Genomic DNA, 15,021 nt, shown 5'->3' with positions numbered 1-15,021 from the left:
CTTCGCTGATATTTGATGAATTTCAATCAAATGGACCTGGTTTTTCAGGTACTATGAATTTTGAAATATGTAATACATTACATACATATATGTATCAATATATATATATATATATCCGTGTTTTATGTTTCTGGCATTTAATTAGGAAAAACAGGCTAGTTGCATCAATTAATTCATCATCTGAGATGTATAATTTAAAGTTGAAATTTAATAAAACAGTTTTGATTCAAATTAAAAGCCATGACATTGTTGTTTTCTGCAATATTTATGTTACATGTAGAGAACAACATACTGTACAGATGTTAAAGGGGTTAAATTTGCTGTTAGTCTTATTTTACTTTTGTAGTATGAAGCTGCCAAAAGTTGAAATGGACATGTCTGGTATCAAGCTTATTTTACTTTTCAAATACACAGAAGTTTCATGCAGAGGGCTTGTTTTATTATTTTATCATATTGGTACACATACTCATAGTTTGCCTTCATTATCAAAGGCTTTGTTATGTACAGTAGTTCATGAGCTTGAGTTGTTCATTCACAATTGCCCAATTTTTTAATATAGATATGTCACAATATTTAATGGTAGATTTTTGCAATGTTTTTTATTAAATTCAGTATAACTTGGTGGTTTTAAGTAAGCAATAGGTAAACAGTTGTGATGTCATTTGTACCATGGATGGAAGTATTAATTAGAAACTGGAAACGTTCTATATATATTTCATCTACTTTCTCTATCACAAAGCAGTTTTGTGTGTACTGAGTGCATAGAAAAATGCTAACATGTAACTGTTTCCTTTTCAGGCGAAAGCTATTATCATTCTAATTTCCTAGCTTTCCAACTGTTGTTGGATAAAACATTCATTGCCATGACAGGAACAGAACCATCTTCATATAAAGTATGTTTAATTGTTAATTTTTTAAATGATATAATTAGGCATTTTGTGCATGTTTGATGTAACAGTTATGTTGGTATTAATGGTTGCTAGAGTCTTCTTTGTGACAGTAGGTTGTGTCATGTGCAGGTAAAGTTGGCATTGGTCTTGTTTGTTCTACCCTTTTCCTTTCCTACATGCACTGATAACAGACACAGATGTTAATATTGGTCAGTACTGGTCACTGCTTAGTAATATGAAAGATGTCCTGGTAATGATTCAAGAGAAGCAATCGCCCTCAGCAATGATCTACAGAATCCACATATGGTAGACTTTTCAATTATCTGCTTTGCCGTTTAACTGCAGAACTTCCGGAACCCTGTACTTTTAGATTATAGCTTCCTGTAATGATTTAAGTGTTGTAAAAGTATTTATCTTTTAGAGAAACTTACTAATAGAAACTCTTCATAGTATACCAAGGATATTGGTCTCATCTATAGAGTGAAGAGGAACACCATTTTATAATTGTTAAGTAGATGTATTCTACCTTAGTAATTTATACTTTTCATTAAACAAATGTCTGATTTAAATTTTGTTATGGTACTTCTTTTGAATGACATAGTAACAGTTCTGGCATTTATCTAGTTTCCTATCTGTTCCTAGTGAAACATGCATTAAATAAATGTACCATTTCTAGAATGCAGGCCCATTTCGTACTGTTATGCAGGATATGTGAACAGATTGTATTTTTAATTCTTATCATGTTAATCTCTTTGATTCAGGTTTGAGTTTAAGGTTTGAAGAAAACTCTTATTGCCACCGCCCATCATTATAAATAGAACTTTCTGCAGGCATCATAATCCATGGGTTTCTTTCCCCAGAACCAAAGACAACTGAAGCACCAATTGTCACTCACCTCTATCTAATGCTGTGGTTAAGAATGCTTTGAGCTTTAGATCCATGCTTTTTAAACATTTTATGGCATTATATTTGGTCACAGCCATGACTTTACCCCAACTTTACATGAACTATATGGGAAAGAGGTATATTCACTGTATGACCTCAGATTATATTATAGCGCTTTTAAAATGCTCAAACTTGAAATGTAGCCTAAATTTTTATTTACTTTATTCCAATTTTGGGAGCACGCAGTAGTGTAGTTGGTTGAAGCACTATGCTACAAGCTGGAAGGTCACGGGTTCAAGTCCTGATGTCATTGGATTTTTTTCAGTTGACCTAATCCTTCCAGTCGCACTATGGCCCTAGGGTCGATTCAGCCTCTAATAGAATTGAGTACAAGGAATATACTTGGAATATTCTATGGGGTAAAGGGTGGCCGGTGCGTAAGGCTGACAACCTTGCTGCCATCTATGAGCTGATTGTCTAGAAAATGTGGGAACCTCAACATCTCATGGGCCTCCACGGCCTGTTACAGGGATACCTTTACTTACTTTCTTACTTATTGCGATTTTAGAGTAAGGACAGTAGACTCTACCAGAAGAAGCTGACAGAAACTGGGAATACAACATATAGGATAAAGTACATAAGAGTCGTGAAAGACTCAGATGATAAAAGCTTTGTGTAATCTTTGTAGTTGAGAAAGCATTGTTAAATAATCTGAAAAACACAAACATACATGTAAATGTTTAAACAGAAGGATTTGACATATTCCTGGGAAATGAATGGCAAAGTGACACATGGAACAAAAAAATGTGTAGAACTTATATGCCAATATTTGACACTTTCACTGTGTGAATTTAATCTGTATTGGTATGTGTGCATGCATGAAAGAGAGAGAGAGAGTGAGAGTTTGCCTTAAGTTGTTATAAAAATAGCGCTGTAACCATGATTATATAAGAGCTGGATTAGTTTCAGATGTTATAAACATGAGTAACACAACTGTAATAAATGTGATACTTTTTCACAGTTGAATCTCCAACAATTTCCATACCCTGCATATCATCAAGACGACTTCGTTAGTATTTTCACTTCAATTCTGCCATTTTGCACTGTGATAAGTTTTGTAATGCTGTGTCCTGCCATCTTGAAAAGAGTTGTGGAGGAAAAACAAACTGGAGTGAAGGTATGTGCATTTTGAGCTCGTTGGACAGCTTGCACTTCATTAGAAAAGAATTAATGTGGTAGTATAAGATTATATGCAGTTTCAGAACACAACCACAAGGTTCAGAAGAATCTTCTCAGGCAATCAGGTGCATCATTGTTTAGCTAAAAGCCAGTGTTTTGGAGAACCACTCTAGTCCATTATCAGTGTTGACAGTGATATTCATGTCAACCCTGATGATGAAAATGACTTGAGTAAAACTTTGTCTTATGGCCATTTGCTCATAAGTTTGGCATGCTGACCCACTGGCAGAATTTCAGAATGGTAGAGAAGTAGTGCTCTAGGCTTGTATATAAGAGGGCTATCCTGACTGATGTTTTTCATTATTTCCTCAGTCCCTCACAACAAATTCCAGAATAGTACCCTCAATCCTATCCAATTCATTACTCACCAGTCCTCCCATTTGACACTATATAGTTTGAGGTACTGACAGTGTTTTAAAATAAACCACAAAGGGAATTCTTTGATTGTAAACTCATATTACCCAAATGTGACATTAAGAACACAGTATTCATAAAATTACAACCCTGTACAATAGGAAAGTAGGTTTTAGGAGCTCTGCCAGAAACTTTTTTTAAATTTATGTTAATATGATGGCAATACCTTCACATGTTTTCTCTCATGTTGATAGTAGAGTGGCCAAATAATTGAAATTAAAAATATGGATGTCTAAGTCTGCTACTTTATTGTTGCTGATCATGTTTATATGGAAGGAACTATCTGCACAGATATTCTAATAACAGTATATAAAATGTCTTTATTTTCAGTGTTGTTTTGAAGTTAATAATAGCCTCCCTGAGTAATTAAGAAAATAGAGTATCTTAAAAATTTGTTATGCATGAATGCCCAAAGTTAGCAGCATTGTAGACATTGCAAGTATGTGTGTCATGACATATGACATATGCACCTGCCATAATTTTCATACTAGACAGCATGGAGGGCTTAAATAACATGTATTAAATATCGAATTATAAGGAGAACTTAAAAGTGGTGCTTTCATTGTGATGTAGGACTGTGCAAACTTTTCTTACTGGGGGCCATACTGGACTTTTCTATTATAGAACCTCTTTGGTCAAATTTGCTCTGTCATATTTTACTTCAGAGAACAGGTATCAAATTTACCAATTTATATAAAACTTACCAGTCATCCTTGTTGATTCAGTGTAAGCTTACTGAAATAAATATGTTTGATTCATTTTCGTTGTATATGAATATGAGGCTTACGTATGCATTTAGATTTGAGGGATTTAAAGAAAAATATGTGTTATTAAAATAATAGTTATTAAGTTGTTAACTAGGGAATAATAGTAATATCTCTTTTCATGCATCATTTTAATAAATTCATTAAAAACATGTGGCAGGCCTGATATTTTATCAGTAACATACAAGGTTATGAAGTGATGACTGTTCTGTCTCTAGCCACATAAGCATTACAGTATGCAAAGACACAGTACTGACATGTGATTTTCCTTCTGAGATACTGAAGACAAATATTAACATATGCATGTAATAGAAGTTATTATTTTGCACAATTTGAATGTTAAAATGACTTTTGATTTTCAGGAACTGATGAAAATGATGGGACTGAAGTCATGGATGCTTTGGTTTGGGTGGATGATAAATGCATTGCTCGTGAACTTTGTGTCAGTTACCATAATAGTAATCTTAATGAAAGCTCAGTTTAATGAGGTGTCAGTACTTCAGTATTCCAATGGCTTCTTGGTGTGGATTTATCTTCTATTGTACTGTGCAGCTGGTGTAACCTTCTGTTTTGCTATAAGCGCATTCTTCTCCCGACGTAAGTAAATACTGGCTGTACATTTTTTGTACAGATTCATTTGTAAGAGTACAAAGAAATATTTATTCATTATTTAAAGCTGTTAGCTGAACATAATTTCATAAACTGTTCCGCTTGTAACCAACATTAAAGTAGGAAAGAAATATCAACTTATGATTTGTAGAAAATTATGTTTGAAATATGATGTCCATATCAGATTTGAAGATTCACTCATTATGTTGTAGCATTAACTAAGAAACTGTGTATTGTATAATTTCAGCAAATTTAGCTATGAGTGTTGGTGTCATTCTGTGGTTCCTGACAAATTCAGCTACTTTCTCTTATGTTATGAGTAATAGTTATATTGCTCCATACATAAAGCTGCTTTCAGCTCTTCTGCCCAACACAGCCATTACTTGGGGTTATCGCATAATTGTGGCCTATGAATCAAAGAGTAAGTGAATTTTTTTGTATGTTGGTGACATGTACTAATTTATTATAGTCAGTGAAACATGCATAATAGATCTACGTTGTGCAATCCAAAAGTTCCCAAAATTTTAATTTTGCGCGCGAATGGTTATGAGTACATCGAAATACCAGTAGGTGTCTCCCCGCACACCCTTCTTGAATCAGTGTGGCAAGCAGCGTCAAGTTAAGTAGGGGGGTCGGTTTGTTGTTGGTGAACATATCTCCATTGTTGTGTTTCCGTGAGTTTGTGGTATTGCGATGGCTGACCTGAGAGAGCAGCGTGTCTGTATACAGTTTTGTTTCAAACTTGGGAAAACCGCTGCAGAAACGCACCAAATGTTGAAGCAAGCTTTTGGTGAAAACAGTTTAGGCTAGACACAAACTTACAACTGGTATAAGCGTTTAAAAATGGCCGAACATTGACTGGTGATGACGATCGCTCGGGACGGCCGTCAACGAGCAAAACACCACAAAATGTCACAAAAGTTAGGGATCTGATTCTGCAAGATCATAGACTGACCATCCAAGACCTCTGTAACACCTTAGGACTAAGTTATGGTACATGTTAACAAATTTTGTCAGAGGAACTGAACATGAGGATTACGGCGAAGTTTGTGCCACAACTGCTGCAAAATGAACAGAAGCAGCATCGCTTGGAAGTCTGCAGGGAACTTCAACAACAGCTTCAAGAGGATCCAAACTTTCTTTTGAAGGTTGTCACTGGTGACGAAAGTTGGGTTTATGGCTGCGACCCAGAAAGCGAGCAGCAGTTGTTGCAATGAAGAGCCCTTCTTCACCTCGGCCAGAAAAAGCTCGACAAGTCAAGAGCAACATTAAATCCATGTTGATCTGTTTTTTTTATATTGACGGGATTGTTCATGAGGAGTTCATCTCTTCTGGTCAGACAGTCAATAAAGAGTTCTATCGTGATGTTCTAAGGCGTTTGAGGGAGGACATGAAGAGAAAACATCCAGAGAAGTGGCACGTCAATGACTGGGTACTCCACCACGACAACACACAACCACATACAGCTTACATTGTGCAGGAATATTTTGCTAAAAACAAGATGGCAGTTGTTCCCCACCCACCGTACTCGCCAGACTTGGCTCCATGCAACTTCTTTCTCTTCACCAAGATGAAAATCAAGTTGAAGGGGCGAAGATTTGATATAGTTGAGGAAATTCAAGCGGAAACGCAGACAGTACTGAACACCCTAACAAAGAAAGACTTCCAGGATGCATTTTAAAAGTGGCAGAAATGCTGGGATTGGTGTATGCACTCCCAAGGGGACTACTTTGAAGGTGATGGTGCAGAATAAGATCTAGGTAAGATGTAATAGTTTTTATTAATATATTTAGGGAACTTTTGAATTGCACAATGTATAACAGTTATTCCCAAAATGTGTTAATATATGCTGTAATTGTTCATAGGTGGTCATAGGGTTTAATCCTCTTGAGTCAGAATTTGAAAGTACTGGTGTCTTAGTGTCTGTCTTTACCTGAGACTCACACTTTTACTGATGTACGCATCACATCAATAGAGCTTATGGGTCTTTTTTCAACTGCCTTCATAAAAATCTCACAGTAGCTTCTTAGTCTGGTGTTCTTTTTCCATTATATAGGTCATGTATTTATATGACATATTCCACATCCTACAGTCATTTTGACTAACTTTAGATCCATGGAATGCAATGCAGTGCCTAATGGTAGTCAAATTGAAAACTTTTTGCCGGTTTCATAAATTATCTTCCTACAGTGAGAAGTTGTCCCACAGCTATAACCACATGAGTCATGCTGTGGTAAAAGAGATACACAAGCTGTGACGATTTAATTCCTGGAATGGCCGCAGTATGTTACTGGGGTATTGAGTCAGGCAAACTCATGTACCCAAGCATGTTTGGATATGTTCCAACTTGCATTTGCATGCATGAGGCACAGACCAAACGAGTTGTTCATTCCCAAGCAGCAGAGGAATTGGTACATGTCCATGTTATAACTTGACAGAAAAATGAGTGACAAGAATCTGGAGCATAACATCAAGTTTTGTGTGAAGATTGGTAAAAGTGCTAGTGAAATGTTGGCCATATTAACATTGGCTTATGATGAATAGGCTATAGAGAAATTGAGTGTTTTTGAATGCATAGGCGGTTCAAGGAAGGGCAAGAAGCTATGCAAGATAACCCAAGAAGTTGGCAGTCAAAAATGCAAAAAACATGTGCAAATGTGGACAGAGTATGAACCTTGGTGTGCTGAGATCGAAGATTAGGTGTAAGACTAATAGCAGAAGAATTGAATAGGAACAGGGAAACATTGCGACCAATTATTATGGAGGATTTGGGAATGAGAAAAATTTCTGTAAAGATGGTGCCTCAAATCTTGACAGATTACCAAAAACAACATTGGCTTCACATTTTGACTGATTTGTACACTGCAGAGATGTTTGATAGGGTCATTACTGGTGATGAAACATGGTGTTTTAAATACGATCCAGAAACAAAACACCAGAGCATGCAGTAGAAAACACAGAATTCACCTTGGCCGAAAAAAGTACATACGAGGGGGAACCCAAAAATAACCGGAACCGACCTGTTGTGCGCGCATGCTTTGTAGTTACGAGTTGTGCTACTAGGTGGTGTTAGCTGGGGGTCTCCCGTGACTGTTAGTGAGCTGGCGTCAGTCTGAGTTAAGTGGTTTGTCTGTGGTGCTCTGTTGTGTGCGTTCCTGTTTCAACCCTTTGGCGATTAGTGAGATGGCCGACCAGAAGGAACAAAGAGTGTGCGTGAAATTCTGGATCGTTCTGCACTTCACTCTTCAAGTCGCGGCAAACATTCACGCGGTTTTCTCTTTGGTCATCTCCGAGCAAGCGAGGAACAAATTTTGCAGACACCCGTCTCATGTGCAAACCTTCGGTTAAAATTTGCTGGACCGTCCTCCGCGAGATGTTCGTTTCCTCAGAAAGTTGGTCAATGGTCTTTCGATGATCTTCATCAAGCAAAATTTCATGCACACTCTTTGTTCCTTCTGGTCGGCCATCTCACTAATCGCCAAAGGGTTGAAACAGGAACGCACACAACAGAGCACCACAGACAAACCACTTAACTCAGACTGACGCCAGCTCACTAACAGTCGCGGGAGACCCCCAGCTAACACCACATAGCAGCACAACTCGTAACTACAAAGCATGCGCACGCAACAGGTCAGTTCCGGTTATTTTTGGGTCCCCGTTCGTATGTTGAAGACCATGCTTGTATGTTTCATCAGTCACAACGGATTAGTTCACAATGAATTCTTTCCACAAGGACAACAGTGTTATGTGGTAGTGCTGGCAAGGTTACGGTAATCTGTTTGGAGGAAAAGACCCAAACTCTGGCCTGAGAAGTGGATTCTCTGCCATGACAGTGCCCCTACGCATGATGCATTAAGAGTTTGCAAGTTCCTGGCTAAGAAATACATTACAAAAATGGACAATCCACCATTTTCACCCTAGCCCCTTGCGATTTTTGGCTCTTTCCAAAACTAAAAAATGCCCTGAAGGGACAAAAATTTGCTGACATTCCTGACATCCAGTGCAACGTGACATTACTGTGAGGTATTCCGGAAAATGATTTTCAAGGCTGTTTTTGGCAATGGCACCTTCATCACATGAAGTGCATAGCTTCACAAGGAGAGTATTTTGAAGGCGACAGCAGCAGCTAGTGCACAGGAAAGCAAATTTTGCTTTCACAGGACCATTCCAGGAGTTAAATTTTCGCACCTCGTATTTAATGTGTTGGATTTCTTATTTAGAATTTTAAATTCAGCTTTTATATGAATAATCCTGATATGAATTCTTTTTAATTAATGTTGCATTAAAGATGAATGATTTTAAATGTTGCTTTTAAGTAGTTGAGTTGTCACATAATTTATTGGTGTTATTTCTGTTTGGTACAGAAGTTGGCGTGACCTGGATGAACCTTTTTGAACCACCCAGTGGTATTAAAGGTGACATCAGTCTTGGCCTAGTGTTGCTGATGTTCATTGTGGACATTTTTATATACAGCTTTGTAACGTGGTACATAAGTAGCATTATGCCAGGACAGTATGGTCTTGCAAAACCCTGGTACTTCATTTTCATGGTATGATAAATATGTTTTATATTTAACTAGCTGATCATCCTGGCATTGCATGGGCATAATATACATATATATTTAGAAGTACTATACATTTAAAAATTCTAATGTCAATAGTACTAATATAAAGTAATAGAATTGTAAGAAAATTATCAAGTTAATTGCTTTTTAAATTATCACCTTTTGCAATTTTTTTTTAATTTATGCTTATTTTTTTAAAATTGGACATCATATATATCTAAAAATCTGACACAGTTGTTATTCTCTGAGCCCTTTTTAACACAAAGAATCTTAATATGGTAGGATGAAATGGTTCTTTAAGTGTCTGAAACCTTCCTTCAGAAGTCATAATCATTACACCAAATTAGACCAAAATAAGTGCATTGGTGTGTAAATATATAAACAGTAATTTTTGTAATTCTTATAGATTTAAGACATACTAGTATAGTACCTGTTAAAGATACAGCAGAAAGTCTTGTTATATAAATAATAGTCCTGTTGTTTACAGATTAAGTACTATTTAATTATAAAATTATGTTTTAAATGCCAACGCAAAAGGAAGACTGCAGTACTACATACCTCTGTAGAGTGGTGTTAATCTTTCAGCGTATGCACAGTTAGTTTCTTGGGGAAAATCATTGCTTCCATATCTTCATCCCCTTGGGGAAAATCATCACTTCCATATCTTCATCCCTCAACCCCTCCCTTCCTTTCTTTTCCCTCTTTTATACAAGGTGGTTCAAATATGACTGGGACTGATTTTTTTTTAAATCATAATTGCCAAAAACTTGCACATGTCAGTCTTCATCGTACTCCCCTCTGGAGTCAACACATTTTTTCCAACATTCTGGAAGCATCCTGATGCCCTTTTCAAAAAAGGCTTGTGGTTGGCGGCATATCCACTCCCGAGCAGTCTGGATGACGGTGTCTTCCGCAAACCCCATGCCTTGCAAGTCTGATTTGAGCCTTCCGAACAGGTAGAAATCAATTGGGGCCAAATTGGGACTGTAATGGCGGATGTGTCAGAAGGTTCACTTTCAATTTCTGGAGGGTTTCCGTTGTTGTTTTGGCCATATGGGGGCATGCATTGTCTTGAAGGAAGGCTACCCGCTTTCCACCTGTCTTCCGCTTGGATCAGATCTTTTCCTTCACGTCTGTTGCCAGGAGTTCTGAGTAATAAGCTGCATTGACTGTTCTGGCAACTGTCAGAAAGTCTACATGGATAACCCCCTGCCAGTCCCAGAAGAACGTTGCCATCACTTTTCTTGCCAAACGGCTCCTCCGTGCTCTCTTGGGTTTGGGAGATCTGGTATGCCACCACTCGCGTAATGACTGCTGGAACTCGGAAATGAAGTAGTGCACCCACGTTTCATCGGTGGTCACTATAGACTTCAAAAATGCATCACCTTCATCTTCAAACTGCTGTAGGAGATGACTGGCAGCTTGCATGCGCACCATTTTGTTCACATCCATCAAAGTGCTTGGTACCCACCGTGCATTCATCTTGCGATAGTGCAGGTGGTATTTCAGGATGTCTTCTACACTACCAACACTGATGGACAGCATTGCTCCAAGCTCCATGATAGCGATGTGCCTATTCTCATGACTAAGCATGTCTGCACGATCAGTGTTTGGCTTGGTGATGGATGTTCACGGCCGACGATCATGCGGTTCATTCTCCACGCGCTCTCTGCCCTCTCTGAAGCACTTACACCACTCAAACACACGGGTCCGTGAGAGGCACTCTTCCCCAAACTGTTGTTGGAGTCTGTGGTGAATTTCAGTGGACAGGAAATTTTCTCCAATGAGGAATTTGATCACAATGCGTTGTTCCACTCTCCATGGTACCTTCTGTTCACTCATCATTCTAGCAACTCCCAGACAGGACTGAACAGGTTCTAACCGGAACAGGAGGGAGGGTGGAGGTTGTGGCTTCACTCTCTCAAGGTCGCACAGCTGCTGCGCAGTGTGGCTTGTTTACACGCAAATCAGTCCCAGTCATATTTGAACCACCTTGTACTTTTATCTCCTTCCCCTTTTTCTGATGTATCCCTTTGCTATTCTTCTCTTTGTCGTCCCTCTTGTCATTCCTTCCCCCTTTCATACTCTCTTTGTTTCTCTTTCCCCTTCATCCTTCCACCCCCCTTTACATTAGAGCAATTTATGTAAATATCATTAAAGGCTTTTTTAGCTATAGAAGGTGTGAAAGTATCTATATGTGTTATTGAATAATGCATTGGGGTCATTTGACAAATATCACCATGTCAGACACTGAATAACTGAGTTCTGAGTTATGTATTTGGCAGAATTTCTTCAGTGCACTATAGTAGTGGATTCAGCTTTGTTGCATTTGATATTAGATTTTATACACAAGTTATTTTATTTTATTTTACCAATTATTTAGTTCCATGCCAATTAATATTCTTATTTAACATATTCCATATTTTTGAACATAGATTTATGACATTGATCTCATCAGTATAACAGACTTTCAGACATGTTACCTGTGCTTTAGAATATTTGAAAAATGTTCATTTCCTCAGCAAGTGTGTTTGAATATGTATAGATTTAAGTAGCTTGTAATTCTTTCTTTCTAGCCATCTTATTGGCGCAACAGCAAAGTAAATAATATGGAAGTTACTTCAGACAATGACACAGTGTCCAGCAAAAAGTTTGAGAAACCTCATGGCAATCTCTCTGTTGGAATCAAGATTAGAAATCTTTATAAAGTATTTCAGTCCTATGGTGGACTGAATAAGAAGGTGGCAGTAGATGGAGTCACTCTAGATATCTATAGTGGTGAGATTACAGCACTGCTTGGACATAATGGTGCTGGTAAAACTACAGTCATGTCAATTCTCACAGGTGAGAAAATTAATAGTTCCACAGACTTATTTTATTCTGAATAGTGAATTGTCTGACTGTGCTACATGTCACTGGTACATCAAACAGTCATCATTATTGTGAACACCTTTGCTGGATTAAAACACTGAGTAACATGCAAGGAAAATGTTTTCAGCAAAACCACTGTTTACATAATGTGTGATCTAGCAGTAGTTGCACTGAAAATATGCATAACTGTTTCCTTCAGTTTATTCTTGAAAGTATGACTCCAAAATAATGTCCACATACCTCTTAACTAATTGTATTATCAAAGAATATTGGATCTACAATTCTACGTAATAGTATATTTAGTGCAGTTGATCCCAATTTCTTGTTTTGTAATGGAATCTAATGGTTAATATTATTTTGAGTATCCCAGTGGCATGATAAAAAAAATGAGAATCATTTAAGCCATTGTCGATGTTTCTAGAAAGCCATTTACAGATTTTAGGTGGTGCAATCCAAAAGTTCCCGAAATATATTAATAAAAACTATTACATCTTACCTGGATCTTATTCTGCACCATCACCTTCAAAGTAGTCCCCTTGGGAGCGCATACGCCGATCCCAGCGTTTCTGCCACTTTTCAAATGCATCCTGGAAGTCTTTCTTTGTTAGGGTGTTTAGTATCGTCTTCGTTTCCGCTTGAACTTCCTCAACTGTATCAAATCTTCGCCCCTTCAACTTGATTTTTATCTTGGGGAAGAGAAAGAAGTCGCATGGAGCTAAGTCTGGCGAGTACGGTGGGTGGGGATCAACTGCCATCTTGTTTTTAGCAACAAATTCCTGCACAATGTAAGCCGTATGCGGTCGTGCGTTGTCATGGTGGACTACGCAGTTGTTCGTGCACCACTTCTCTGGATGTTTTCTCCTCACGTCCTCCCTCAAATGCCTTAGAACATCACGATANAACAATCCCGTCAGTATCAGAAAAACAGATCAACAAGGACTTAATGTTGCTCTTGACTTGTCGAGCTTTTTTTGGCTGAGGTGAAGAAGGGCTCTTCCATTGCGATGATTGCTGCTCGCTTTCAAGGTCGTAGGCATAAACCCAACTTTCGTCACCAGTGACAACCTTCAAAAGAAAGTTTGGATCCTCTTGAAGCTGTTGTTGAAGTTCCCTGCAGACTTCCAAGCGATGCTGCTTCTGTTCATTTTGCAGCAGTTGTGGCACAAACTTCGCCGTAATCCTCATGTTCAGTTCCTCTGACAAAATTTGTTAACATGTACCATAACTTAGTCCTAAGGTGTTACAGTGGTCTTGGATGGTCAGTCTATGATCTTGCAGAATCAGATCCCTAACTTTTGCGACATTTTGTGGTGTTTTGCCTGTTGACAGGCATCCCGAACGATCGTCATCATCAGTCAATGTTCGGCCATTTTTAAAATGCTTATACCAGTTGTCAGTTTGTGTCTGGCCTAAACTGTTTTCACCAAAAGCTTGCTTCAACATTTGGTGCGTTTCTGCAGCGGTTTTCCCAAGTTTGAAACAAAGCTTTATACAGACACACTGCTCTCTCAGGTCAGCCATCGCAAAACCGCAAACTGACGGAAACACAACAATGGAAATACATTCACCAACAATAAACCCAACCACTCAACTCGATGCCGCTTACTACACTGATTCAAGAAGGATGTGTGATTAGACACCAAGCGGTATTTCGATGTACTCATAACCATTCACGCGCAAAATTCAAATTTTGGGAAGTTTTGGGTTGCCCCACGTATTTCTTAAATAGTATCTGCAGGTTGAAGGTGATGCACTGTTATGTAGACAAAATTACAGGATTTTCATAGCCCTGTACATGGACAGGATGATGGAGATACCAGTTTCTTGGAATATTCAACAAACTGATTCTATTAGAGTCAATTCAAATCTTATTTGTATGTCTTTGAGAATGCCTGGTGTCAGCTCATGCTTTGGTGATGTCTCTTGCTGTCATCAATGGACTATGTTTTATGTTACATTCTCTACAACTTCAAAACATAGTGCTGATTCACTGATATATTGGGTTTTTGGACTTTATCCATCATCCTGGTTGTAACGCCGTGGAGGCAGGGGGGCGTGGAGGTACCCCTCCTTGCCACCATCTTGTAACGCCGTGGTGCAGGGGTGGCGTGGAGGTACCCCTCCTTGCTACCACAGCTTACGTTGTAAGGAGTTAACACAATAATCCTAGCTTACTCTCAGCTAGGATTCTCCTATTTCAGGGCTTCCTTCCTTACTTAAAGCTGTCACCATCTATTTTATGTTCTAAGAGAGGTGATGGAAGTACTAAGGGCCGGTAGCGCGGCAGTCGAGCGTTCACTGTGACTGGCCCTTTCATCACTGTCACCTCTTATTACTGGCGTAGAGCAGGCGTGTCAGGTATGACCCGCCTCTACCTATCGTCTGTCATCTCTATGGTGGGAACTACCCCCTGACATATAGTCATAGCTCCCTCTTGACAATTCCTCATATAGTCTGCAGGTAGCAACATATTACAGTATAATGATTCTTAAGGGGGTGGTGATACCAAGGCCATTAAACGCTGCCTGCGTGGCAGGTGCCTATCCCTGTCCATTCCTAGTACCTCCCCTTAAGCATTCGGCTGCTGTTGCAACTCTCACTTTGGTAGGACCCTCGGGATGGGTCGTGGAAAGGTGATTATGGAGGGGTGAATCACAATTCCCTGCGTACATCCTACTCTATGTACACTGGTCTATTTACATTGATATTTACCGTATTTACAATATTTACATTATTAACAAGGCCGACTTTCAGTCGGGACTACATAGTGGATTTACTTGAAGCT

At 38.6% G+C, this 15,021-nt stretch overlaps 1 protein-coding gene across 4 annotated transcripts in view; it reads left to right on the top strand.

Moving 5' to 3' along the window:
• LOC111875446 (ATP-binding cassette sub-family A member 2) overlaps positions 1-15,021 on the top strand; it is a 59,400-nt gene that overhangs the window by 5,088 nt on the left and 39,291 nt on the right. For 3 of the 4 annotated variants that reach the window (XM_023871701.2, XM_033755821.1, XM_033755820.1), the window contains exons 4-9: positions 799-893; positions 2,797-2,952; positions 4,555-4,789; positions 5,049-5,222; positions 9,166-9,350; positions 11,942-12,209. In XM_023871701.2, coding sequence (XP_023727469.1) covers positions 799-893; positions 2,797-2,952; positions 4,555-4,789; positions 5,049-5,222; positions 9,166-9,350; positions 11,942-12,209 — 1,113 coding nt within the window. Of the gene's footprint in view, positions 1-6; positions 49-798; positions 894-2,796; positions 2,953-4,554; positions 4,790-5,048; positions 5,223-9,165; positions 9,351-11,941; positions 12,210-15,021 lie in introns of those variants that run through there. The other variant, XM_033755823.1, reaches the window with a different exon arrangement.

This window comes from Cryptotermes secundus, unplaced genomic scaffold, assembly GCF_002891405.2.
Source record: "Cryptotermes secundus unplaced genomic scaffold, Csec_1.0 scaffold304, whole genome shotgun sequence".
NCBI lineage: Eukaryota > Metazoa > Arthropoda > Insecta > Blattodea > Kalotermitidae > Cryptotermes > Cryptotermes secundus.
This window is presented reverse-complemented; position numbering and strand designations above follow the sequence as displayed.